The sequence below is a fragment of the Bombina bombina genome, chromosome 3, assembly GCF_027579735.1.
Source record: "Bombina bombina isolate aBomBom1 chromosome 3, aBomBom1.pri, whole genome shotgun sequence".
NCBI classification, from domain to species: Eukaryota; Metazoa; Chordata; class Amphibia; order Anura; family Bombinatoridae; genus Bombina; species Bombina bombina.
In genome coordinates, this window is record NC_069501.1 from 783,108,868 (window position 1) to 783,135,359 (window position 26,492).

General features: G+C 38.3%; 1 protein-coding gene across 1 annotated transcript in view; it reads right to left on the reverse strand.

The window, feature by feature from the left end:
* The window catches only part of LOC128654025 (septin-10), a 217,902-nt gene that overhangs the window by 81,560 nt on the left and 109,850 nt on the right, over positions 1-26,492 (reverse strand). Inside the window, exons 6-8 of the mRNA XM_053707669.1 lie at positions 14,170-14,331; positions 13,256-13,352; positions 6,784-6,952 (exon numbers count right to left, since the gene is read on the reverse strand). Of these exons, the coding sequence (XP_053563644.1) occupies positions 6,784-6,952; positions 13,256-13,352; positions 14,170-14,331 (428 nt within the window). The remainder of the gene's footprint in view (positions 1-6,783; positions 6,953-13,255; positions 13,353-14,169; positions 14,332-26,492) is intronic.

Sequence of the window (26,492 nt, forward strand, 5' to 3'; positions counted from 1 at the left end):
CCGTGTTGTTTAAGCCTTTGCAGCTCCCTAAACATGACATAGGAAAAATTTACTAGCACTATTCCAATCCATAAGAAAACCCTTTTTATGAATTTTTAATGATTCTTTACAATTCAACAGCCTTTGATTTATTTATTTTTGAAAACCTGCACTAAGTTAAAGGGACATGGCACTCTAAACGTTCTCTGCATCTAAAATGCTTTTTTTTTTTTAATTAAATGTTTGTTCTTGTTCTAAGGAAAACAACTTTTTCTGCGGGATCAATTGTACACAGTCCACCTATCAATCAAGTGCGCGTGTGATGTAAGCAGCTGTGTATTTTACAGGACTGGTATAAGGACGTTTAAAGAATGCCAGTGCCAAACTTAAAAAAAAATGCCGTTAGTTTAACAGCTTTCATATTGCAAACTTTCTTAAAACAGATGCTATATCTTTAAAATTCTTGTTTACTGTCACTGCTTCAGTAAAACTGTGCACCTATAAAATCTGCAATGTTTTCCAGATGACAGTTGTAAAGTCACATTTGCCTCTTAAGTTTATTTGCTTAGAATCTAACCCTGTAACTGCTAATTTATTGGCCTCTGAATATCAGCCTGTTCAGAATTGGGATAATATGAGTGTCAATACAAGCAGAATGAAAAGAAACAGAAAGATAGAATTAATACTTTAAAACACCAACCTAAACTGTCTATTCTAATTTATTATTTTATGAACACAAAAATATTCCTGATACTTTATGCAGAATTTACAATAGTTTTTATGTAATCTTGCCAGTAATTGTGTTTCAACCAAACATTCCATTTCACCTCAGAACGCTCCTAAACACAGCTGCACAGTCAGCGTGAGAGTGTGTGTGTGTGTGTGTGCACAAGTGTATTTTTTATGTGCTGCTACTGTAAACAGAACATATTTAAAGGAAAAATGCATAGGCATTGCAGAGAATTTACATTCATACATATAATTTAGAGAAAGGGCTTTATTCTAAAACTTTTCATACGCATATATTAAATGATTTACCTATAATTTCATATACTTCAATGGTGAATTTTGACGAAAAAAATGTGACTGTCAAATAAGCAATGAAAAAAATATCCTGCACTACCAACTAGTTAATGTAATAAAGAAATATTTTTGGGCAAGATAAACAGGGTAACCCATGCCTTTTGAAGCATTAAAGGAACAGTCAACCTAAAAAATATTATTACTTATTCACATATTGTATTTAATAGCAAACTGTAGCCCAAATTTGATCAAAATATATTTAACAAGTAAAACAACGTACAAGTTCTTCTCCGGCTGTTTGGAAATGGCCGCCTCACCTCTCCTTCCCTGACCGCTTCCACTGACTTCGGCTAGTCGATCCTGTGCTTTCCCTGCTTTCGCGCATGCGCAATGCACCAGTTTTGTCATTAATAATAGTATTAAAACAGTAACAGTATTAATCATTCCAACCCTAATTTTACTACTATATATAGCTGATAGCTGGCTCTGAAGCCTTGGCTCTGAGATTCAAAGTGGCTCTGAATTATAAGTGGGCGAGTTACGAACTGGAGTTAAATCCATAATGCTATCATCTAGAATGCTCTACTAACAACATGAAGCATTGTTCTAACTATTCATCATCTCATCTCTCCACAGGTATGCATTTCCTTCTCTGCATTTCTTGCCCTGGTTGTTATCCCACATCCCTTTAATGTTTTTTCAATATACTGGTATGCATTTCCTTCTCTACATTTCTTGCCCTGGTTGTTATCCCACGTCCCTTTAATGTTTTTTCAATATACTGGTATGCATTTCCTTCTCTACATTTCTTGCCGTGGTTGTTATCCCACGTCCCTTTAATGTTTTTTCAATATACTGGTATGCATTTCCTTCTCTGCATTTCTTGCCCTGGTTGTTATCCCACATCCCTTTAATGTTTTTTTCAATATACTGGTATGCATTTCCTCTGATGTCTGAATTTATGACTTTTTCTGTATAATTGTTATCAGATCCATTGTATAATTTCTGTGTGCATCCCCCAGCCATTTGTTCACCCCCCCCATCTAATTTACAAGTGTGTAACTCCAGTCTACCTAACTAGTCTACTTGTAACTCAGCTGCCTTAAATCAAATCATTCCAACCCTAATTTTACTACTATATACAGCTGAGAGCTGGCTCTGAAGCCTTGGCTCTGAGATTCAAAGTGACTCTGAATTATAAGTGGCCGAGTTAAGAAACTGGAGGGGAAACTGCAGACCCCACTAACAGGTAATCCTTACTAACTATACACCTGTACAATGCTCTCTATGTCCCTTCTGATCTTTCTGTCAGCCATCTTCCTAAAACTCACTGCACGCCCTTATAACATCAATAATCCCCACACTATCCTTATCTCTCCCTCCCTCCTCTCATCCCCTATGCTGTCCTCTCATCCTATGCTGTCCTCTCATGAACTACTCTGTTTCCTTAGCAATACTTCCCCATCTTACTCTCCTGTGTCTAGTCATACACACTCCTACAAGTCTCACTCTCACCTTCTGTCACTCTCACTGGTACTACTGCTTGCTTCTGGTGACATCTCTCCTAACCCTGGCCCTGCAGCAATCACCACACTTTTACACTCTCGCTCAGTCCCCCACAATACAAACTCAAGGTCACGCAATCCCAATAATCTCATCTCCATTAATCCACAGCGCTTATCCCCTCTCTTTTCTTGTGCCCTCTGGAATGCTCGCTCTGTCTGTAACAAACTTACAACTGTTCACGACCTGTTTGTTTCTAACGCTTTCAATATTCTAGCAATTACTGAAACCTGGCTTTCTTCCTCTGACACTGCTGCCATTGCTGCTCTAACGCACGGCGGTCGCCACTTTAGCCACACACCTAGGCCAGGTGAGAGACATGGTGGCGGTGTTGGAATTTTACTGTCCCCCTCCTGCTCCTATCAGCACCTCCATCCTCATCCATCTCTCTCCTTCTCCTCCTTTGAAGTCCATTGCATCCGCATTTTCTCCCCCCTCTCCCTCAAGGTGGCAGTTATCTATCGCCTCCCTGGACCAACCTCCCAATTCCTCAACAACTTTGCTGCCTGGCTTTTTCACTTTCTCTCTACAAATACACCTGCTCTAATCCTAGGGGACTTCAACATCCCCATTGATAACCCATCTACCCCTGCTGCCTCTAAACTTCTCTCACTCACAAACTCCTTTGGTCTTTCACAATCCACCCTATTCCCTACTCACCGTGACGGACACTCTCTTGATCTGGTATTCTCCTACCAGTGCTCCCCTTCTGATGTCACCTGTCACCCATTTCCCATCTCAGACCACCATCTGCTCACCTATAATCTAAATGTACAGGCTATTTCTACCCCCCGCCTTTGCACCTGTAGAAATCTGCACACTGTGGATCCTCTCCAACTTTCTAACCTTATTCAAACACGCTTTCCCCACACTTCCACGGTAACCTGCCCTGACCTTGCTATAAGCCACTATAACAATACTCTCTCCTCTGCACTCGACACCCTTGCTCCTCCACAAATACGCAAAACCCCACGTCCTCAGCTCCAGCCCTGGCACTCTCAGCAAACACGCTATCTACAAAAATGCTCCCGTGCTGCTGAACGTGCCTGGAGGAAATCCCGCTCTGAACCCGATTTCCTACACTATAAGTTCATTCTTTATTCTTACTCCTCTGCCCTTCACTTAGCCAAGCAAAACTACTTTTCTTCTCTCATATCTTCTCACTTCTCAAACCCTAAACGTCTCTTCTCCACTTTCAACACTCTCCTCTATCCACCTGCACCACCACCTTCATCTGACTTTAGTGCTCAAGACTTGGCAGACTACTTTTTCAACAAAACACTTACCATCAGAAGTAACATTCCACCACAAGACTGCAACCTTTCATCTCCGACCCTGGTCACCCCCTCCAACACTCTCAGTACCTTCCCCCCAACCACTGAGAATGAAGTGAGTTCCTAATATCTTCCTCACACCTCACTACCTGCCCCCTTGACCCTATCCCTTCACATCTAATACCTTCTCTGTCCTCTACCCTCACCCCAGCTCTTACTCACATATTCAACCGATCCCTTACTACTGGTTCATTTCCATCATCCTTCAAACATGCAAAGGTCACCCCCATCCTCAAAAAACCCTCCCTCGAACCCAATTCTCCTGCAAACTACCGCTCCATATCACTACTTCCGCTAGCTTCTAAAGTCCTGGAAAAACTAGTTTTCGATCGCCTAACATACTTCCTATCCTCCAACTCATTGCTTGACCCCCTGCAATCTGGCTTCCGTCCACAACACTCAACTGAGACTGACCTCACCAAGGTTACTAACAATCTTCTTTCTGCTAAAAACAATGGCCACTATTCTATACTTATCTTAATTGACCTGTCTGCGGCTTTTGACACTGTTGACCATCCCCTCCTCCTACGGATTCTCAGCTCCCTTGGGCTCTGTGACATTGCCCTCTCCTGGATCCACTCTTATCTCTCTAATAGGTCCTTTTCTGTCTCATTTGCTGGCAACTCATCCTCTCCATTGCCTCTGTCTGTTGGAGTACCTCAAGGCTCTGTTCTAGGCCCTCTACTCTTCTCTATTTATACTTCCTCACTGGGTAAACTTATCAGTAGCTATGGCTACAACTATCACCTCTATGCTGATGATACTCAGATCTACCTATCCACCCCTGCACTCTTTCCTTCTGTCCTTTCTCACATCAGCGACTGATTATCTGGCATTTCTTCCTGGATGGCCTCTCACCACCTAAAAATCAACATGTCCAAGACTGAACTTCTTCTAATCCCCCCAACTAATTCTACTCCAGTTTCTAACTTTACTATCACTGTCGGTGACACCATTATCTCCCCATCACCCCAAGTCCGCTGCCTAGGAGTTACATTCGACTTTAATCTGTCCTTCATACCCTACATCCAATCGCTCTCTTCATCCTGTCGCAACCACCTACGCAATATCTCCAAAATTCGTCCTTTTCTGAGTGCTGTGCTGAAACTACTAAACAGCTAATCCATTCCCTAGTAATTTCCCGGCTTGACTACTGTAACAACCTACTAACTGGCCTTCCTCTCTCCCGCCTCTCATCCCTTCAATCCATCCTAAATGCCTCTGCTAGGCTAATCCACCTCTCCCGACGCTCTGTATCTGCCGCACCCCTCTGTGAGTCCCTTCACTCGCTCCCCATTCACAGCAGAATTAAATTCAAAATTCTCACTCTCACCTACAAAGCCCCCCATACCTGTCCTCACTCATCAACAAATATACTCCAACCCGTCCCCTAAGATCCAATAACGATCTACTCCTTGCCTCTTCTACCATCACCTCCTCTCATGCTAGACTACAGGACTTCTCTTGTGCGGCACCAACCATCTGGAACGCACTTCCTCGAGCTGTCAGACTTTACCCCAACCTCTCCTCCTTTAAATGCTCCCTAAAGACCTTCTTGTTAAGGGAAGCCTATAACCAAATCAGTAACTAATGAATTCCACTTGCCTAATAGTTGCCCTCATCTAACGTCACACTAACATCATTCCCACCTTTGCAGTCCCCACCTCCTGTTTCTCACCCTCCTACCCATTTATATTGTAAGTTCCCACGGGAACAGGGCTCCCAATTCCTCCTGTATTTGTTTGTTAAATTTTGTCTGGTGTCTCATATTGTACTGTTCTTTTATATTTGTTACCTATGAACAGCGATGCGGAATCTGTTGGCGCTTAATAAATAAATAAATAATAATAACTATGAACAGCGATGCGGAATCTGTTGGCGCTTAATAAATAAATAAATAATAATAATCCCAGGCGCTAGCTGGTCCTGACTCTCAGCACTTTCCTTTCCCTACACTGAAGACAGCATCTGTATAGACAACTTAACGCATAGGTTTGCAAGACATTTTGTCCTGTTAGTAACCCAACAACTGCCTTTAGCTTGACATGTGTGGCGACTTTCACTCATCAGTGCACACAGTCCTCACTCGCCAGGTTTAACAAGTAAACAACTTACAAGTTCTTCTCCGGAAATCTCGAGCCATAACGCAGCGGCAGCCACAGACTGGGGAGTCTTTTACATCATTATCTCTGAGTAAGTTGTTATGAAGAAGACTCGCCTGTTGGAACAGAGCTTTCTACACAATCAGGTTAATGTTTTAATTAATAGTATTAAACTTGGCGAGTGAGAACTGTGTGCACTGATGAGTGAAAGTCACCACACATGTCAAGCTAAAGGCAGTTGTTGGGTTACTAACAGGACACAACGTCTTGCACACATATGCGTTAAGCTGTGTATACAGATGCTGTCTTCAGTATAGGGAAAGTGCTGAGAGTCAGGGCCAGCTAGCGCCTGGGATAGCCTGTAACTCTTTTAATACTATTATTAATGACAAAACCGGCGCATTGCGTATGCGCAAAAGCAGGGAATGCGCAGGATTTACTAGCCGAAGTCAGTGGAAGCGGTTGGTGACGTCAGGGAAGGAGGGGTGAGGTGGCCATTTCAAAACGGCTGGAGAAGAACTTGTAAGTTGTTTTACTTAAATATATTGCAATCAAATTTAGGTTACAGTTTGCTGTTAAAAACATTAAATACATTATGTGAATAATTAATAATAATTTTAAGGTTGACTGTCCCTTTAATAGCAAACAGCTCAGGCACTTTTCTTGGTTATCTAGAATGAAAACAAATGAGCTGCTGCCACATTTTATATATCCAGGGGTCAAATTTCACTCAGCTGTTGATAAGAACTATATATATATATATAAAAAAAGCATCAAGTTACCTTACTGGTTTATCTCCCGGGCCCATGTCATGGAAACCCATTTCCTCCATTTTGCAGCGCCTGTACAGTTCATAATGCCTTGAATGTGTCTGTTCTCTCAAGTCTTCCATATTAGTGCATATCAGCATCTCACGCAACTTCACAAAATCACAGTGGTTCTCATTTTCAACTACATGATGAAATATAAAGATTGGTCAGAGCATGTTATAATGAAAGCCTTAGTAATATGTACAGTAAGTATTCAAACCATAATTTTTTTTTAAATAATATCTATTTATCAAAAGGGATGTGCTCATTAAAGGGATATTAAACACTATATAAATGCTAATTAGAATTATGTATTAAAGGGACATTATACACTAGATTTTTCTTTGCATAAATGTTTTGTAGATGATCCATTTATATAGCCTATACAGGGTTTTTTTTTTTGGTTTTTTTTTAAATCTATAGTTTTGCTTATTTTTAACCCCTTAATGACCACAATGTACCCTGTATGTCACTGGTCGTTAAGGGTTTTTTCAGGACATAATAGCACAAGTCTAGCAAGAACACACTATCAATGCCCTCCCTCCAGCAGGCTTTGTGGAATAGAGCAGTCTCAACGCTTGTGGCAAGACCGCTCTATAAAACAATCAAGTCCCAAAAAAAGGGGTTAAATAACGTTGCTCTGATTTTCAGACTCCTAACCAAGGGGGAAGGGGGGGGGGGGGAGTGTTTGTTATTTCTTTGCAGTAGGTGTTCCAGTAACCTATTTAACAGAGCTAAACTGGGAGCTTCTAAGTAAGTTTTTAAACGGTTTTATACTGGATTTTTAGATCAGTATCTGTGCATATTATTCTTCATAGTAGTGTCTATTATATGCAGTTATATGAAAATTGGTGTATACTATCCCTTTAAGCCCAAACATTAGCCAGATAAGAATATGCCGATGTATTTCTTTCATACAGGCGGTAAGAGTCCACAATCTATTACTCCTGGGAATTACTCTTCCCTGCCACTAGGAGGAGGAGGGAAAAATTCCAAAACCCCAAGAGCTCTAAAAACCAATCCCACCTCATTGGCACCTCAGTCTTGTCTTTGCCTCTGCTGAAGGAGGTTGAGGAATGAAGGTGTGCATTTGATTCTTCAGTGAGAGGTTCTCAGATTGTTGGAGGATGTATTTGTAGTATAGGTAGTGGAATATTTTTCACTTGTTGGGATTTAGTCATAAGCCTTTCCACGGATGTGTGCAGGGACTTGTCCATTGCCTCCTCCTGTTAATTCGTCATTACACTCCTATTCCAGAGCCTCTGCTGTTATGTTTCAGCACTGGTTTTGGCTTCCTATTGTTTACTCCAGTAGTAAGATGCCTATTGATAAGTACTATATTTTTTAAATTATTTGAACTCCTATAAGCCTCTTAGATTATTGTTATATATATTCATAATGTATATGACCTTGGGACAGTTTTACACTTTTTTTAAGTTAATTCCCCTTTAAAAACTATAATGTATTTATTAATATGCAACATGTTTTCGTCTGCATACATTTTTTAACGCTTAATGGCTTTTTGTGCACATATATTTTTAATGCTTATCTTTATATTCCTCTTCTCAAGGAACATCATCAGTGTTGCTCAAATCAGAACTCAGGGTATTTCAGCATTTTATTTTCTGGATAATATTTTGTTTTAAGCTTCATTTTTTTATTTAGCAGATTCACACACCAGCAGATGGTTGTTGTATCTTCAACAGCAACTTGGTTAGAATATCATTTTTCCAAAGAGTTCGCTGACTAAAGTTTTTTTTTCAGGGGTTCAGATAGTGTTCAGGACTTTTTCTTTGACATATCTAAGGAAGATGACGCTAGTGTCTGCCTGTTAGAACCTTCAGTCTCTTTCTTTTCCCTCAGTTGCTCTTTGCATGGAGGTATTAAGTTTCATGTTTGCGGCTTCAGATTCTATTCTGTTAGTTCTACCTCATGAGGCATCTTCAGCTTTGTATGCTTCGGCAGTGGTGCAGGGATCTCTCACTGCTATTTCAAGATTCATCTTGATTTCCGAACAAGCCAGTCTCTGTCTTGGTGGCTGAATTATCAACTCATTATGCAGGGGGCTTCTTTTGTTTGTTCTACTTGATCTGTAATTTCTACGGATGCAAGTCTTTCAGGATGGGGGGACGTCTGGGGGTCTCAGAGTGCAAGGGGTTTTTGGTCTCCTCAGGGGCGAGATTTCCTATAAATGTTTTAATACTCCGTGTAATTTTCAGAGCCCTTCATAGTTGGCCTCTGAGTGGAAAGGGAGTCTTATCGCCGATTTTAGATTGACATAGGCTACTGCTGAAACATAGTCTATCACCAAGGGGGAAACTTACAGTTCCCTAGTCATGAGGCAAGTATTGCAAAATCTTTCCTGGCCCAAAGTCAATTGTTGTCTTCATATTCCTGGAGTGCTCAACTGGGAAAAATGTTATCAATCATTAGTCTTTGCTTCAGTTGAGTAGTCTTTTCATCTGGATGTCTTCAATCCGATAGTGGATCTTTGGGGTTTCCCAGAGATAGATTTGATGGTCTCTCGGTTGGATCTCTAGCTTTCAAAGTACTATGCAAGGTCCATGGATTCTAAAGCAGTGTTTGTTGATGCTTTGGTAGTTTTGTTGTCATTTCTATTAGCTATGTTTTTTCCACCTCTGGTTCTTCTTCCCAGGGAGATTGCCAAAATCAGACTTGAAGTGATTCTAGTTCCTCCGGATTGGTCTTGCAGAGTTCGGTATGCAGTTCTAGTTTAGATGACCAATTGTCCTGTTTGGTCTCTTCCTTTGCATCCAAACCTTCTGTCTCATGGTCTGTTCTTTCTATCCAGGTCTCAAATTTTTAAGCTTGATGGCAGAGAGGTTGAACGAATACTTCTTTGCAGAGAGGGTTCCCTAATTCTGTTATTGAGACTCCGATACAGGTTTGTAAGCATGTGTCCAGGAAGATTTATTACAATGTTTGGAGAACCTTTTCTTGGTGTAAGGATCATATTTTTCCTGGCATTTTTTGAGAACTCCTAGGTTTTTGCAATCCGCCAGTACTTTTAAAAGGTCAGATTTCAGCTCTTTCAGTTCTTTTACTCTGGAAGATTGCAAATCTCCCAGATAGTTTTGCACAGGCTTTGGCTAGAGTTAAGCCTGTTTAACTAATTTTCTCCTTCTTCTTGTGGTCTTATCTTGGTTTTGAAAGTGTTGCAGTCTTGCAGGCTCCTCCTTTTGACCCTACACATTAGGTTTTGTTTCTTTTGCCTATTACTTCTGCTAAAAGAGTTTCTGAGTTATCTGCTCTTTGATGTGTCCTTCCTTATCTTATTATTTTAAGGATTACATTTGTTTTCTTGCCTAGGGTTGTATTTTCTGACTATTTCAATCAGGAAATTGTTGTCCCTTCTTTGAGCCTTTTTTGCGTGCATATTTTAGGTGTTGTATAATTTCAGAAAAAAACTTTTAGTTTGTTTGATCTATTTTCTGGTTCCATGAAAGGGCAGAAATCATCTGCTATTTCTTTGTCTTCTTGGTTGATACTTCTGATCCAAAAAGCTTTTTTTTGCAGACAGGTCAGCCTCCCCCTTATCGGATTGCTGATCATTCTACTAGATCAGTTGCCATTACCTGGCTTTTTAGGAATGAGGCTTCAATTGTCCAACTTTGCAAGACAGCTACTTTTACTAAATTCTACCATGTTGATGTTTTTGCTTTTTCTGAGGCAGCCTTTTGTAGGAGGTCCTTCAGGCAGTTGTCTAACGATAATCCTTTGCCTGTTGGTTATTTTTTGTTCCATGGTTTTGCCCTTTTTGGGTTGTGGACTTTCTTTTTCAGTAAAAAAATCCCACCCTATATGTTTCATCACTTGTGGACTTCTCTGCTTGGGTATTAGTTTCCAGGAGTAATGGATTGTGGACTCTCAACACCTGTATGAAAGAAAACAAAATGTATGCTTATCTGATAAAATCATTTCTTTCATGGTGGTGGGAGTCCACAAGGCCCCACCCTTTTTTTTTTATGGTGTTGGAGTTTTCTTGCGCACATCTTTTTCCCTGCTGCTATTTCTTTTTCTACCCCTTTGTTAGCTATATGCTAAACTGAGGTGCCAGTCAGGTGGGAGGGGTTTTATAGAGCTTTTGGGGTTTGGGAATCTTTGCATCCTACTAGTGGTAGGGAAGAGTAATTCCCAGGAGCAATGATTTGTGGACTCTCATCACCATGAAAGAACTTAATTTATCAGGTAAACATAAATTATGTTGTTTTTTTTTTAAATTGTATTAGTTGTTGAAAAACATTGAAATAATGAAAAATAAGCGTAAGGTTGTAGACTCCATAAACCAAATGATGCTGCCGTATTGTAACCTAGGTTTATTTCTCTGCTGAGGCCAATTAGGGAGAGCTATTTATGTAACTGGAGTTTGCATCCAGTGGGCAAAATAAATAATACAGCAATATCGCAAAGTTTTTAATTACCTAGAATTAAACATATTACAATGTCAAAGTATTCAGTGCCAGTTTAATCATATATACTGTTTAATGGATAACAACTTTATAAATAAATAAATACAATTAAATAATAATATGATCCTTTGGCACATTCAGTTACTCTTGGGTGGTTACTAGACACCTTCTACTGTTGGGGTTTATGATTATTTAGATACAAAACAACAGCTACATAATGGTTTACAGTTGGTATAGTCTGTATTGTTCTTTATTTATTTTATTTTTGCATTTTTAAATTGTCTCCATGCCTTTAACAGTTAAGAAGGGAAAGAAAAGGATAATGCGTGAACCAAAGGTGGACTGTGTGATCTGTGTATCATTTCTTTGCATACTATATCAATACAATGTGTTACAAGTATTGAATGTTCAAAGTTCAGTTGATGTGATATCTGTGCTTGTTCTTTTGATGTAAAGTCACCTTTGTTATGATATTGTACACATGTTATGCTTTCTAATGCTCATTCTCAATAAAATAAATAAAATAAAGAATGTGATATAATCCTGCTACTAGACCACAAAAATTCCAAACAAGGCTTTTATCTCAAACATCAAATTTGTTAAGAGAAAAATACACCAAAACATACAGTGTAGACATTAAACACGTTTTTACTGATCCTAAGAGTGATCTGACCCAGACAAGCCATGATGCACCTTTGGGGGAACTGTTAACTTCGTTTTAAAACAATAGTCAAGACAAAAAGGTAAGGGACAATAAGGACCAAACGCCAGCCAGTAGCTCCTTTATAGGAGAAAAATTGCCAAGAATTTCAGGGATAACACTCTGTGTAAGGCACATGTGAGCTAAAAAAGTAGCTTCTGAATATTGTTCTGACATTGTCCTTGATTATATATAAATTCCTGTTGAATGTGCATCCTAAGGCTAATATTGCAATCTGGGTGTTGACTTCTTGCTCAATGCACCTAGTGGGATCAGTCTACCACTCTGACAAGGGTTCAAAAAGGCCAAAACATGGTTGAACACTGCTATTTTGCTAAAAACTTCATTTTAACCTGCAAAAACATGGTTGAATGTGTTTGTGCTCAGTTTAAATTCACTTGATTCTTCTACTGTACTCAAAAGAAGAAAAGCACTGGCAAAACATGTGCCACCGTAAAAATCTACTTGCTTTTGTTCACAGTTTTATATGAATGTTGAAACTTTTTTCTGCTCTATGTCTTTTCAGCAAAGTAACATTTAAGTTTACTTGTGGATACTTTCTGCAGACAGTTTACAGAATTATGACAAATAAAAAATTAAGTGCCCAAGCTTTCTTTCATGCCAATATTAAAAATATAAATTATTCAAAAATCTCTACTGGTGCCGGAGCCGGATTTCTTTGTGTGAAAGAGCAAAACACAAAGATCTGTAAAAATCCAGATGATTGTGTGCTGCACTTTCACAAGAACAAATCCGTCTCTGAAAAGAGCCGAATGCTGATGTCGGTGTTCATATTAGGCATTTGTTGTTAAACGAAAACAACAAAAGCACACGCCTAAAGAAAAAGACTTAAAGTGATAGTAAATCCTATTTTACCAGTGCCACAAATAAAGGAGACTTTCAGTCATGAAGTATAAAATACTTCATGCTGAAAGTTCCTTTATTTGTCTGCAGTGTTCCCCATGCTGAGCGCCTCAGGCAGCCCACGGCTGAATACTATTTTGCAGTGAGGTGATCTTAGCCAATAGCGTGCTAGCTTTCCGGCATAATGCCAGTTGGCCCGCACGGCTATTGGCTAAGAGGCGGAAACGTCACCTCACTGAAAAATAGCGTTCTACCATGGGCTGCCTGAGGAGCTCAGTGCGTCGAATGCTTCAGACAAATAAAGGAAATTTTCAGCATGAAGTATTTTATACTTCATGACTGAAAGTCCCCTTTATTTGTTCCACTGGTAAATCCTAGCGTTTCACAAATGCTAGGATTTACCATCACTTTAAGGCTTTGGGAAGATTAGATATATTTGTGTATTCTATACCTTGTACAATGCCCCAAGGGTATTGCCGTGCTTTAACCATCTTGTTTCCAATCTTGACTTCCTCCATGCTTCCTACTACCGCAAATGGGAGCTGTGCCTTAAACAAAATACACGTTTTTATTGTTTACACTATAGAACTTTTTTATATAAAAACACAAACACCTTTTCCTAGTGGAAATAAAAGTTACATTTCAAATGCACAAAGATGCAACACCAGAACTGAGATATGACATAAGTTGTACAAGCAGAGCCCTTGTGGTTTATATGGTGTACTTGTTGCTAGCAGACTAGAACACTAGCACCAACAACACCCCACACACTGCTCCCAGCGTACAAGACATACACTTTAATAAAAAATTAAATAAAAACTATAGAAAAACTGCATATACTGCATGAAAAAGGGTTTTTAAAGGGACAGTTTACCCTAAATTCTTAGGATATGATAGTTCACTGGCAGATAAGCATATCATCCAACGTTTTATTGGTCAACAGTGACATTCCTCACAAGCACAAAAACTAAAAAAAAAAAATATTTTACTTGGTACAGAAATATCAGGTTTATAAAATAAAAAATAAAAGATTATAGGATTCAAAAAAATAATTTTAGATAAAATAAAAGATAAAAAATTATAATGAATAAACCAACTTCTTCTTGGGGAGTTGTCCTTATCAGTCAAAGTACAGTAGAGTCCCAGGACTTAGTTGTACAAAATCATGCACTCTGTTAATAACATTTTAAATGTAAACAGTTTTTAATTAACCTTTCTTCATGCAAAAAAAAAATAATTTTGAACATGTTTACTGCTGCTCTTTAATATACAAATAGAAAGAGTTTGAGTACCATGTCCCTTTAAGAAAAAGCAAATAAACACATATTGCAGCCAGAATTTTTAGAACGGATTTTGCACACTTACGTTCATAGATGCATTCAGTTTGCTAATAGTCTCATCGTCAGTTGGGAAATTGTAGATCTGTACTCCGTTGCTGACCAATTCACTCATAAGCTTGGTTTTAAACTTATGAAGTTCAGATTTAGAAATAACATCCGCTTTAGCAATGACGGGAATTATGTTAACCTGTGAAAATCACCAATTATAACACAGGTTATTTACAAGATGATAAGGTAGAAGAATAAGGTTGTTCACAAATATTGCACTAGACTACTTTCCCCTGAACAAAGGGTAAAAGTATCACAATATAACCTTGTATTTATTTTAAAATGTGAAAAACAAAAAGTATGCTTACCTGATACATTTCTTTTCTTCCGGACATGGTGAGTCCACGTCATTCCAATTACTAGTGGGATATTCAACTCCTGGCCAGCAGGAGGAGGCAAAGAGCACCCCAGAAAAGCTGTTTAGTGTAACTGCCTTACCCATAACCCCCAGTCATTCAGCCGAAAGAAATGGAAAAAGGAATGCAGTGATGCATTCAGAAATTTACAGGCATGAGGAAGAGGCTGTGAATCTGCGCTTGCGCTATGCTCCATATGTTCTTCCTTTATTGTAGGAGAGTGGTGGAGCCCCTTGTGTAAAGAAAAGAAAACTGGAGGAGGAGCAGTGACTGACCGTGTGATTACTTCTGTATGGTCCCCGGTGGGCTTACTCATATCCCCTGTGCTATATAGGTAGGCAGAGCAGTGAATGTGTGCTAGGCATGGCATGGTACAGGAGTCTGTGTGCTTAACACGAAGCAACATTCCCATAGCAAACCCACATGTCTGGTATGCTGTACATACTGCAGTATAGTGTCTACCTAGACCAGGATTGTAACGGGTCAGCTGGGTAATATGCAGCTTCACAGCACCTTACACTTTGTAGTGAGAACTGATAAGTCAAATCAAAGGAGCGTAACATATGCAGTAACTTCAGATTTGCACATTTTTTTTTTTAATTTAGTGGCCTCTCTGTCAAGCTTTGCTTTGACATTTTTGTATTATATCACAAAAATAATGACACTTTCTAATCCTACAACAAAACAACCTTCTTCACTAGTTTTCTACTCCTAAGATAATGAATGTTAAAAACAATCTTTTTCCATCATGCATGGAAGTGGATAGTGCTGCTGCGTATAAGTAATCCACAGTTTCGGTTTGGCACCAGCACTTCTCTGCAGCCCCTAAGCAGTACTTTAATTATGTAGTATCTAACCCTTTAGAATTGAAGAGTCGCTAATGCTATTGTTAAATCTTCCACTATAATTGCCTTTTAACAGAGTAATAATTATACAAATTATTTTACTTTATGAATAATAAAACCAAACCAATATTATTTAAAAGTTATGTCTGTAAAGAACAGACTAAATATTGACAAATTTAATTAAAGCACAAACCACATTCTGCTGAGCACCTGGTGGGTTCCCACAAATTGTGTCCATTTAAAGGACAGTAAACTCTAAATAATGTGTGTGTGTGTGTATATATATATATATATATATATATATATATATATATATATATAATTTATACACACATCTATATAAAACGTATTACTTGCATGTCAGGTATCTGTTTGCATTTATATTTTATTTAAACTAGTTTTGTTTTGTGTATTTTAATGCTCTCAGCCTGTATTGGTCAATTGGAAATATTTACTTTAAAATTCTGTACAGTTTAATACATTTTTAGTAAAAATGTATGTTTAAGAGTTATTTTTTTTAAAAATTGCGATTAAAAACTCAAACAGCGTTTTTTTGGGTCCAAAAACGCGATTTTATTTTTTTCCCATATCGCCCAGCCCTAATAAAGATTGCTTTCAACTCCAAGATGTTCATAGGAAGAGAAGATTCCTCCCGAGTCCACAAGCCCTGAGCATTTAAGAGAGCCCCAAACTGCTCCCCAGCCTAACAGGCTGGCTCCGTAGACAGAATCACTCAGGAGATCTCCAGAAACTAGATCCCTGAGATAGATGATCCTGAGAAATCCACCACGAGAGAGATACTCTTGTTAGGGGATCTAGATCTACCCTCTGCGTTAAATCTGAATGGTCTCCATTCCCTATAGTTGTAGAGGTCTCAGATGGAACCGAGCAAAAAGAATGATGTCCATGGAAGCAAACATCAGACCAATAACCTCCATGCATTAAGTCACTGATGGACAAATAGACTGGAGAGAAAGGGACGAAGCAAGAATATTTGATTCTGACATCCGTCAGGAAAATCTTTCTTGACAGGGAATCTCTGATTGTCCCTATGAACACACCCTTGTAGCTGGAACAAGGGAACTCTATTCCAGATCCACGTTCCATCTTGTGGGGACGTAGAAAAGACAACAACATCTCTGTATGAGATTATGCTAGATAAAAAGATGACCAAGACGCCGTCTAGGCAAAACGCCACTGCAATTTCCAGGGATCTGTACCACTGTCAAAAGGGCCTCCAGAACCATTGTGAAAGTCCTGGGAGTTGTGGCAAGACCAAACGGAAAAGCAACAAGCTGGAAATGCTTGAAAATTCCACCTTGGAATGCTTGCTGCCATCAGAAGCACACGTCATATGAGGAAGCAGAAGCTGTATCTGGGTTCAAACCTACAGCCTTATGATTCCCCTTCCAGAAAGGCAAACCTCATAAACTGGAAATGATCCCAGAGATAGGAACATGTAGATACGCATCCTTCCGGTCTATAGTCATCATGAACTGACCTTCCTGTACCAATGGAAGGATGGAACGAATAGTTGCCCCCTTGAAGGACAGAAACCTGAGGAATTAGTTGAGACACTTCAGGTCCTTGTTCCTCTATAGGAACTGGAACAAATACTCCCAAAGAGGATGGTTTCTCAATGATAAAACGTATTGTGAAAGAGCAAGAGCCATGAGTGAGGCCTGAACTCACGACCTTCAGACAATGAAACTGACGCGCTACTCCCTGCGCTAACAAGGCCAGTTTAAGAAGGCCACCCTCTTTACATGGTTTGTTTAACAGCTTGCGAGCACACATTCAAGGTGCAAGTAGCTGCAGCTGGTTTCAAACTGCAAACCTTCCACTTGCTAGGCAGCTAAGCTAACCATCAGGCTACTACAGCTAGCCTTTCTATATGGTAACAAGAGAATAAAAATATCAGTGTCCTGGCACCGACACTTGTCCATAATCAATGACGATAATATAAAAGTGTGCCTATTACAAAGAATAAGGCGACAGAAACAAATATCTTAGAGTCTGAAATCTATTTATATATATATACAGTATATATGTTACAGAGAGTAACACAAGAAGGTCACAGACATGAAGAAATCATCTCGAAACCAGTAGAGATTATATAAAAAAAGTGCCCCTAACTAAAAATTAGGGAACACGAATAAAAGCTTTAATAAGAGAGGTGACCTGTCACCTCTACAGACTATGTAGAATTCTTATATGGGACATAGCTACTCTCTATCCGACAAAAATATCTGATAAATGGAGAAAAAGCATAAAAACCTCCAACCTAAGGCAGGTACTAAACATCGTATGGTCATCTAAAAAGATTGAGAAAGCTACCATAGAAAAATAAAATGAAATAAAAAGTACATGCTCTGATACAAAATATAAGAATTATTAGAGTAGATGCAACAATCTCAAAAAGAAAACCACACAATGGGGCCAAACCCTAAGCCATTGCAAAGCATAAATTCTGAATATACATAAATATTAGCTTAGATAATTAAAAAAAAGGCTCTGAGATTGGGTATTTCAGTTAGACAAACTGATTCAGAACCATAGTCCTCTTTAACTACAGAGGAATACAAGTTACCACCGTCATACCTGAATTAAAGGACATCATAGTGCTACATAGCAGCCAGGTTTACATAATAGGCCCAGAGGACACAGGAAAATAAAAACATTATAACTTGTTCTGCTTCATTATTCACTGTACTGAATACAGACTGTACGCAAGTAGTTCTGTGTATCGCACCAGCTCAATAAGAGGCAACCTTAACTGTATAACATAAGGTATAACCATAAAAGATCTTCTATAAAAAGGTCTGTATTGAGAGGAAGCAAGACGCTAAACTCATTAAAAATATATATCAGAGCGGCCTGAACACAAGCGCAATTTAGACAAAACTGCGCCTCTTGCATGCGGCGGGAAACTATTAACCCCCACGCTTCTGAAAAGCGACTCTAGTCAGCCAACAAAACACAGTTTGAGCCTTGCATAAACCTCATGAGAAAAAATACCTTAAAGGGACATTATACACTCATGTTTTGTAGATGATCTATTTATATAGCCCATAAAGTTTTTAGTTTTTTTTTAAATGTATAGTTTTGCTTATATTTAAATAACATTGCTCTGATTTTCAGACTCCTAACCAAGCCCCAAAGTTTTAGGAGAATACTGTCAGCTACCTACTCCAGCTTGCTCCTGTTTGTGTAAAGGGTCTTTTCATATGCAAAAGAAGGGGGAGGGGGGAGTGTCTTATTTCCCACTTGCAGTGGGCTTTCCAGCTACCTTTTCAAATGAGCTAAACTGAGAGCTCCTAAGTAAGTTTTTAAACAGTTTTATACTGGATTTTTATATCAGTATCTGTGCATCTTATTCTTTATAGTAGTGTCTATTACATGCAGTTATATGAAAATTGGTGTATATGGTCACTTTAACAAAGTATTTTAATCCTGAATATCAACCATCCTAGTTACAATGCTTAACCAGACTAAGCTGATATAAGAAAACACAGAAAAAACTGTGACAAAGACAAAAGTGGCCGTATGATGCAATAAGCCTCACTTTTCAGCCCTCAAACTAAAGCGGCTGAAAAAGAGAAGCGTTAAGAATCAGCGGCTAGTCTGCTACGTATCTAATGTAGCGAAAATAAACTGTTAACTCCCACTGACACAAACTCCCAACAAAAAAGGGATATGGGATCTTTGTGTAAGCTACCTAAGTAGGCAGCTGCTAATGTCCCCTTACAACGGCACTCTACATACATCAGTGCCCATAAAGTGTTTGTAAAACGGTGGATTAACCACCATCTGTATACCGGCGCAATTTTAACACCTGCGCCACAGATATGAGCCACGAATGCGCCCCTAAATTACTCGCTCTGAAAGTTGACTATATCAGAGCTCTAACAGTGAACCGCAATTGCGGTCATGACACCACTTTTCAGTATATCCAAAAGCATACTGGTGTCCTAGCTGTTAGCTGAAATACAGCCTTAGGAGTTTACTAACCGGATCCTGTTGGGAAATGCCGGTCCACTGCACACTGTCAGTCCAGCCACATCCATAGCTAAGGATGTTTTCACTAAATAAAATCCCTTATATGCGTCTGTTGAAAGGGATAGGCACTAATCCCCACAGGGATCCTCAACCTTATAATCTAGAAGTGCTGTCCTCCCGCATGGAAGGTAAAAAAGGCACTTATCTGTTCTGTAGTAGGGCAGGAGCACTTATAGGTGTGATAGATGGCCACATCTATCATGGACCTGTAGAGAAAGAAAATACAGAGTAACCAACTCTGGTTTTCTATAACAGGGGTAGCAAATATGTTAAAAAACAAAGCAAGGACAACCTCACTATTTTCTAACTACTTAAAAGCCACCACTACTCTTACTCAAGAGATTGATGAGGACACAGCTAAACCCCAATCCTTGCTTGCAGGGAAAAGTACCCATCAAAGGAATAAAAATCTTCAGACACCAACTTCACATACTTCATTGACAGAGGCAAAGAGAATGACTGGGGGTTATGGGTAAGGCAGTTACACTTAAAGGGATGGTAAATTCTGGCAAACTGTTCAACATATCTGTAAAGGTCTTTTCCTAACTAGCATATTGTTATGCTTCTCTCTTAACCTATATATCATTACACTGAATAATTTTACTTTTATTCCAGCATAAATAACTTATTGAATTCAGCCTCTCTCTCTCTCCGTTTTTTGAATCTCCTTCTTTGAGTGGCATTTGTTCGAGCCAATCAGAGCCTCACCATGCGCCCCATGTAAATCTCTATCTCCACGCTCCTGTGCTCTGAACGCTGTCATCGTATTGAAATGTGCATGCGCAACAACTTACGCTAATTGCGCATCAGAAGTAGTAAATTATCTTTTGCGGTTTATTCACTGTTTACTGTTAGCGGAGCAGCTAATTCACTTCTTCTGATGCGCAATTAGTGCAAGTTGTAGCGCATGCGCATTTCAATACCATGACAGCGCTCAGAGCACGGGAGCGTGGAGATAAATATTTACTTGGGGTGCATGGTGAGGCTCTGATTGGCTCAAATAGATGCCACTCAAAGAAGGAGATTAAAAAAACGGAGAGAGGGGCTGAATTCAATAATGTATTGTTGCTGGAATAAAAGTAAAATTATTCAGTGTAATGATGAATAGGTTAAGAGAGAAGCATATTGATTTGCTAGTTAGGATAAGACCTTTACAGATATGTTGAGCAGTTTGTCAGAATTTACCATCCCTTTAACAGCTTTGCTGGGGTGCTCTTTGCCTCCTCCTGCTGGCCAGGAGTTGAATTATCCCACTAGTAATTGGAATGACGTTGCGGACTCTATATGTCATAGGAAAGAAACCTTCATTAGATTAGATTAGATTCGTTTTATTGTCATTGTACAAAGTAGGAAAACAGAGACAACGAAATTATATTTGAAAATCTAACCAATCCTATACACAGATAGCACTATAATGGTAAAAACTAATAGATAGCAAAAAATTCAAGTGACTTGTGCAGAAAATTTCTATACCACAAAAGTAAGTACAATGTAAGTGTAATAAAGTGCAAGTGCAAAAAAAAAAAAATCAGTTCCATACAAAAAAGCATATATATATATATATATGGGAGTCAAAGGGTAAACAGCGCTTATGGAGATTCTTAAAAACTGAATAATATTAAAATCTCGGCAGTGTTGGTGGGTAAAGAAAACAAAAAAAAAAAAAAAAAAAAAAAAAAAAAAAAAAAGGGAAGAGAAGTATATGAATATACGTATATATATTAGAGTCTTTGATAGGATATTGGAATCCTAGTGTAATGAAGGCGTAATACATACCCTTACCAAAAGTTACCTCAATCCTATGAGGTAAGTTTGCCGCATTGGAGGATGTATCTAGTGGTTGAATGAATCCTGGATGTTCTGGTCTGTATAAAATCGCTGCCTCTTGGAGTAGAATGGGATGTGGGTCCCCTTTGTGCTGGTTTCTTTAGGAAACTTCCTGTATTTATTGCCTCTTGGAGCTTGGTTTTCTTGTCTTGGTATGAACTTTCTTGTCCAGATATATACCAGGATGTCAGAGCAGGTGACGTGGTTACAGGGTACTTATTTCTTTTTTCTTTTCTTATTTTTTCTTCATTTTCCTTAGAGTTGTGTCAGCAGATACAAAACTCACGTCTGTGGTACACAAAGATATTTCCTTCCTTCCTAGTACTGTGTGCATAAAATATTTCCAAGCACGCCACTCACAAATTTCCCTTTTCCGACTCCGACAAATTTCCCTTTTCCGACTGCTGACACAACTCTAAGGAAAATGAAGAAAAAATAAGAAAAGAAAAAAGAAATAAGTACCCTGTAACCACGTCACCTGCTCTGACATCCTGGTATATATCTGGACAAGAAAGTTCATACCAAGACAAGAAAACCAAGCTCCAAGAGGCAATAAATACAGGAAGTTTCCTAAAGAAACCAGCACAAAGGGGACCCACATCCCATTCTACTCCAAGAGGCAGCGATTTTATACAGACCAGAACATCCAGGATTCATTCAACCACTAGATACATCCTCCAATGCGGCAAACTTACCTCATAGGATTGAGGTAACTTTTGGTAAGGGTATCTATTACGCCTTCATTACACTAGGATTCCAATATCCTATCAAAGACTCTAATATATATACGTATATTCATATACTTCTCTTCCCTTTTTTTTTTTTTTTTTTTTTTTTTTTGTTTTCTTTACCCACCAACACTGCCGAGATTTTAATATTATTCAGTTTTTAAGAATCTCCATAAGCGCTGTTTACCCTTTGACTCCTATTTTTCCTATATTGTATAGACTTAGTCTATCATACAATATTTGTACCTTCATAGCTGCTCTATGAGATTTTCATACCTCTGACTAGCGCATTTACTTGAGTAACGCCTGTTTCCACTCACTGACACTGAATGGTAACATTCTACTTAATTCTATACATATATATATATATGTGTAAAAAATGTAATAAAAAATTAGTCATCTTGCACACATATGTGTACATTTGCATTATATATATGATGTGAATCATGAGTGTTTTATATGAATCATATGTGTATTTTATATTATATGTGTTATGTGAATATAAAGTGAGGTGAAAAAGAACCATTAACAGGACAATCAATAAATTAAATTAAAACCATTAATTTAGCACTTTCTTCAATATAATAAAAAGATCTAATCATCAGAAGGATAAAAAATTAAAAAGTTGAAAAAGGCTATGAGCATAAGAGAGATTTTTAAAAGTTATTATTTAGCAGAGTAATGGCTCTTGGGAAAAAACTATTCCGTAATCTAGCAGTTTTTCCTTTTAAGCTTCTATAACGTCTCCCAGATGGTAAAAGGGCAAATAGTCTGTTGCTAACATGGAAAGGATCATGAATAATTCGATAGGCCTTTAAAAGACTACGTCTGCTTTGAAGATCTTCAATGGTAGGTAACTGAGCACCTATGATATACTGGGCGGTTTTAACAACCCGTTGCAGAGCTTTGCGATCAGAATTAGTACAGTTTCCATACCATACTGTAATACAGTTGGTGAGAATACTCTCAATAGTACAGCGATAAAAATTAATTAAAATCTGAGTAGATAAATTAACTTTTTTCAGTGTTCTTAAAAAATAGAGACGTTGTTGTGCTTTTTTCACTAAAGTTGAGGTGTTCAAAGACCAAGTCAAATCCTCAGAGATGTGTGTGCCCAGAAACTTGAAACTTGGTACACGTTCAACCTCAGTTCCATTTATATGAATGGGCAATTGTAAACATCGATTAGATTTCCTAAAATCAATAATAATTTCTTTAGTTTTTTAAGTGTTTAGGTCCAGGTTGTTCTCAGCACACCAAATAGCCAGTTGCCTTATTTCTTCTCTATAAGCTGATTCATCGTTGTTACTGATCTGGCCTATCACAGTGGTGTCATCAGCAAACTTGATAATACTATTGGATACATACTTAGGCAAACAGTCATGGGTAAAAAGAGAATATAGCAGTGGACTCAATACACACCCTTGTGGAACACCAGTATTAAGGGTCAGAGTAGATGAGGTGTGATTACCAATTTTTACCAATTGCGGTCTGTTTGTCAAGAAGTCCAGAATCCAGTTGCATAATAAAGTATTTATGCCAAGATCATGGAGTTTGGCAACCAGCTTAATAGGAACAACTGTGTTAAATGCCGAACTAAAATCAATAAACAACATTCTAACATAGGTGTTATTGTGATCTAAATGAGTGAGGGCAAAATGCAGAGCTGACGAGATAGCATCTTCTGTTGACCTATTTTGACGATACGCATATTGGTTAGGATCCAATGCAGGTGGTAGGCAAGTTTTAAGATAGGCCATGACCAGCCTCTCGAAACATTTCATAAAGGCTGAAGTGAGTTCATTAATAAACATTCATTAATAAACATTTATATATATATATATATATATATATATATATATCTCCATCAGTCCCGTTGCAGTCTCTTGCCATATTTATCATAGATCTTTCTCTGCTGTGTTGCCAGCTCCGGACCTGCCTCTGCTGATGTATCAGTCTTACAGCTTACCTTTTCTGTGACTCAAAGTATTGTTTTTTATGACCTGTTTCTGCAGACTCTGACAACCGTATCCGGTTTCTGTGAACTGTGCTAATCTATATAAGTAATTACTGAACTTTTGGCATACTTGTTTGCATGCCCAATATACTCTAACCAGAGCTTTTACTCTCTGTTGAATTTTCTGTTGTCATAACTAATAGTTAAGGAGGCCCTGGCCCCTACTGGGATTCTGGTCCATGAGCAGTTGACACACACCACTGCACCAGGGACAGGAGCAGGGTCCAAGTCTGTATTCCCTGCCTTGTCTATTTATTGTGCATCATGTATAGTTGGAATGTGATGGTTCAATTTAAATAATATAATTATCAAGCTTGTCATTCAGCTCATGACTTCTTTATGGAATGGGTGGTTGATTCATGGAATAGACATCCAATACAAGTGGTAAATACAAATACTGTAAGTGAATTCAAGAATGTCTGGGATATGCAAACAGTCAAACTGAGAATTAATGGAGCGGTAAATGGAGAGGTAAAGTGAGCCCAGTGATAAAACCTAAGGATCTAAAGCTCAGCACATCAGGTTGTGTAAGAGGCTAGTTTACTTAGTCCCCTTAACCCCTTAGCTGCAACGAGGTGCATAGCAATGTATCTTTATATTCTGTGGCAGCTTTCTAATGACTACTAACAGGGAACAAGCTGTTACGTGTACCATATACAAAGGTGACAAACACTCTAAACAAACCATCTTCAATAACTATGTATTTATGCAAAAGCCACAAACCCAAAAATATTTACAAAATCCGCTTTCTGATCATTTTTGTTGGTCTGGATCTTATAAATGATGCATAGCTTCTCAATAGTCTTAGTACCCTATACGTCTGATATCAGAGTGTCAGCAAACATACTCACACCAGCACAAACAAAACATTTTTTATTTTTTACAATACATGCATGAGTTTCAGTTACTGCAGAGTAAATGGTCAAGTGGTTCTAATTTGCCCCCTCTTGTAAGTTACTTATAATAAAAGGGACATGAAACACTGGAATTGTGATATTAAAATGTCTAATTATGCATAGTTAACAAAGAACTTTGAAATATATTTTCATTATTTATTTTGTCCCCTTTTCCTGTAATAGAATTCTGAAAAATGTCAGACACCATAAGCATGCTACATTACACACATTTGATTACTGTAGTGACTCCCTTTATATCTGCCCCTAATTGGCTTCAGCAGATAAGATAGGAAAATAAATATCATATCTAGGATCAATTTCTGAGAGCCAGGCCTCAATAACACATTGTCTGCTTAAAGCCTGTTTGGTACTTCTGTGCATTGTACTAATACCCACTTAAATGCTTAATCTCTGCAGATAGAATAAGCTTTAAAAAAAGGTTAATACTATTTGAAGTCATAATACTCACAGCTAATCAGATCCAAATGGTTGCTGTGGGCAGAGAGGGCATTGTCACTCTTAACCTTTTAACTGCTAGACAGGTCTACACTCTGCAATCTACAGTATCATATGGGCTTCAGTAATGGGGATTTACAATTTAACAATTTAATTAAATATTTGCTGTTCATATTTAACCCCATCACTTGAAGCATTTCTTATCATTATGTTGAAATGGTTTAAGACTATTCTGCCTGTGTATCTTACAAAATGCTGTGTTTGTTATTCTCTTCTGGGAATGTGACCATTGCATTGAAATAAGTGTTTTCTATTTTAATTGAGGGGTTGCTTGCCCCATGTTAGCACTAAAATGGTGGTGATGGTTAATTTTAGAGTACAGGGCAGACTAAGGATTTTAAGCAGCCTAAAAAAATAAAACATTTAGGAATTGCCCTTTGATAAGAATCACCTACAAATTAAAGAGGTATGAGGCCTCTCAGTGGAATGAATGAAAACCTTTCTTCCCAAAGCTGGATTTTAAAACCCTATGTATTTAGTATTAGAGAACTGGTGCACCCCCAGTGCCCATCTGGTACCAGGCTGTGTAGGTAATCACAAATACTATTTTAAACATCTGCATCCTAGAAAGAGAGATGAATCCTCATTATAAAAAAAAGGAATTTCCCTCCTTTCATCTCAAATATCTCAGACATCTCCAGGTAGTGAGGGGTTTGGCTCTGTAAGATCCATTGTTCTAAGTAAAGTCCACTCTGTCCTCTGGCACTCTCTCACTGTGTGAGATGTAATTTTGCACATTGTCACTACAGAACTTCTGATCTTTTGTTATTTTGCCCCTAAACATATTAGAGGATAACATTATGTCATCCCTGGCATAGGGGTGGGCAATGTGGTGGTCAATTGCACATCATTCCGTGTATTGATGGTATTAAAGAACATAGAAATGATGCAGTAATGTTAATCATTTAAATAAAAAAAAGTTTGCATATATTTTATTTTACTTTATTGTAGGTAAGTTCTGTCAACATTTTTGTGACTCTAAGTCCAGGACTATTTTTTCCTTTCAGTTATGTCTCTATTTTTAACCATAAAATATCAAGTCTTCACTTTTTTCAA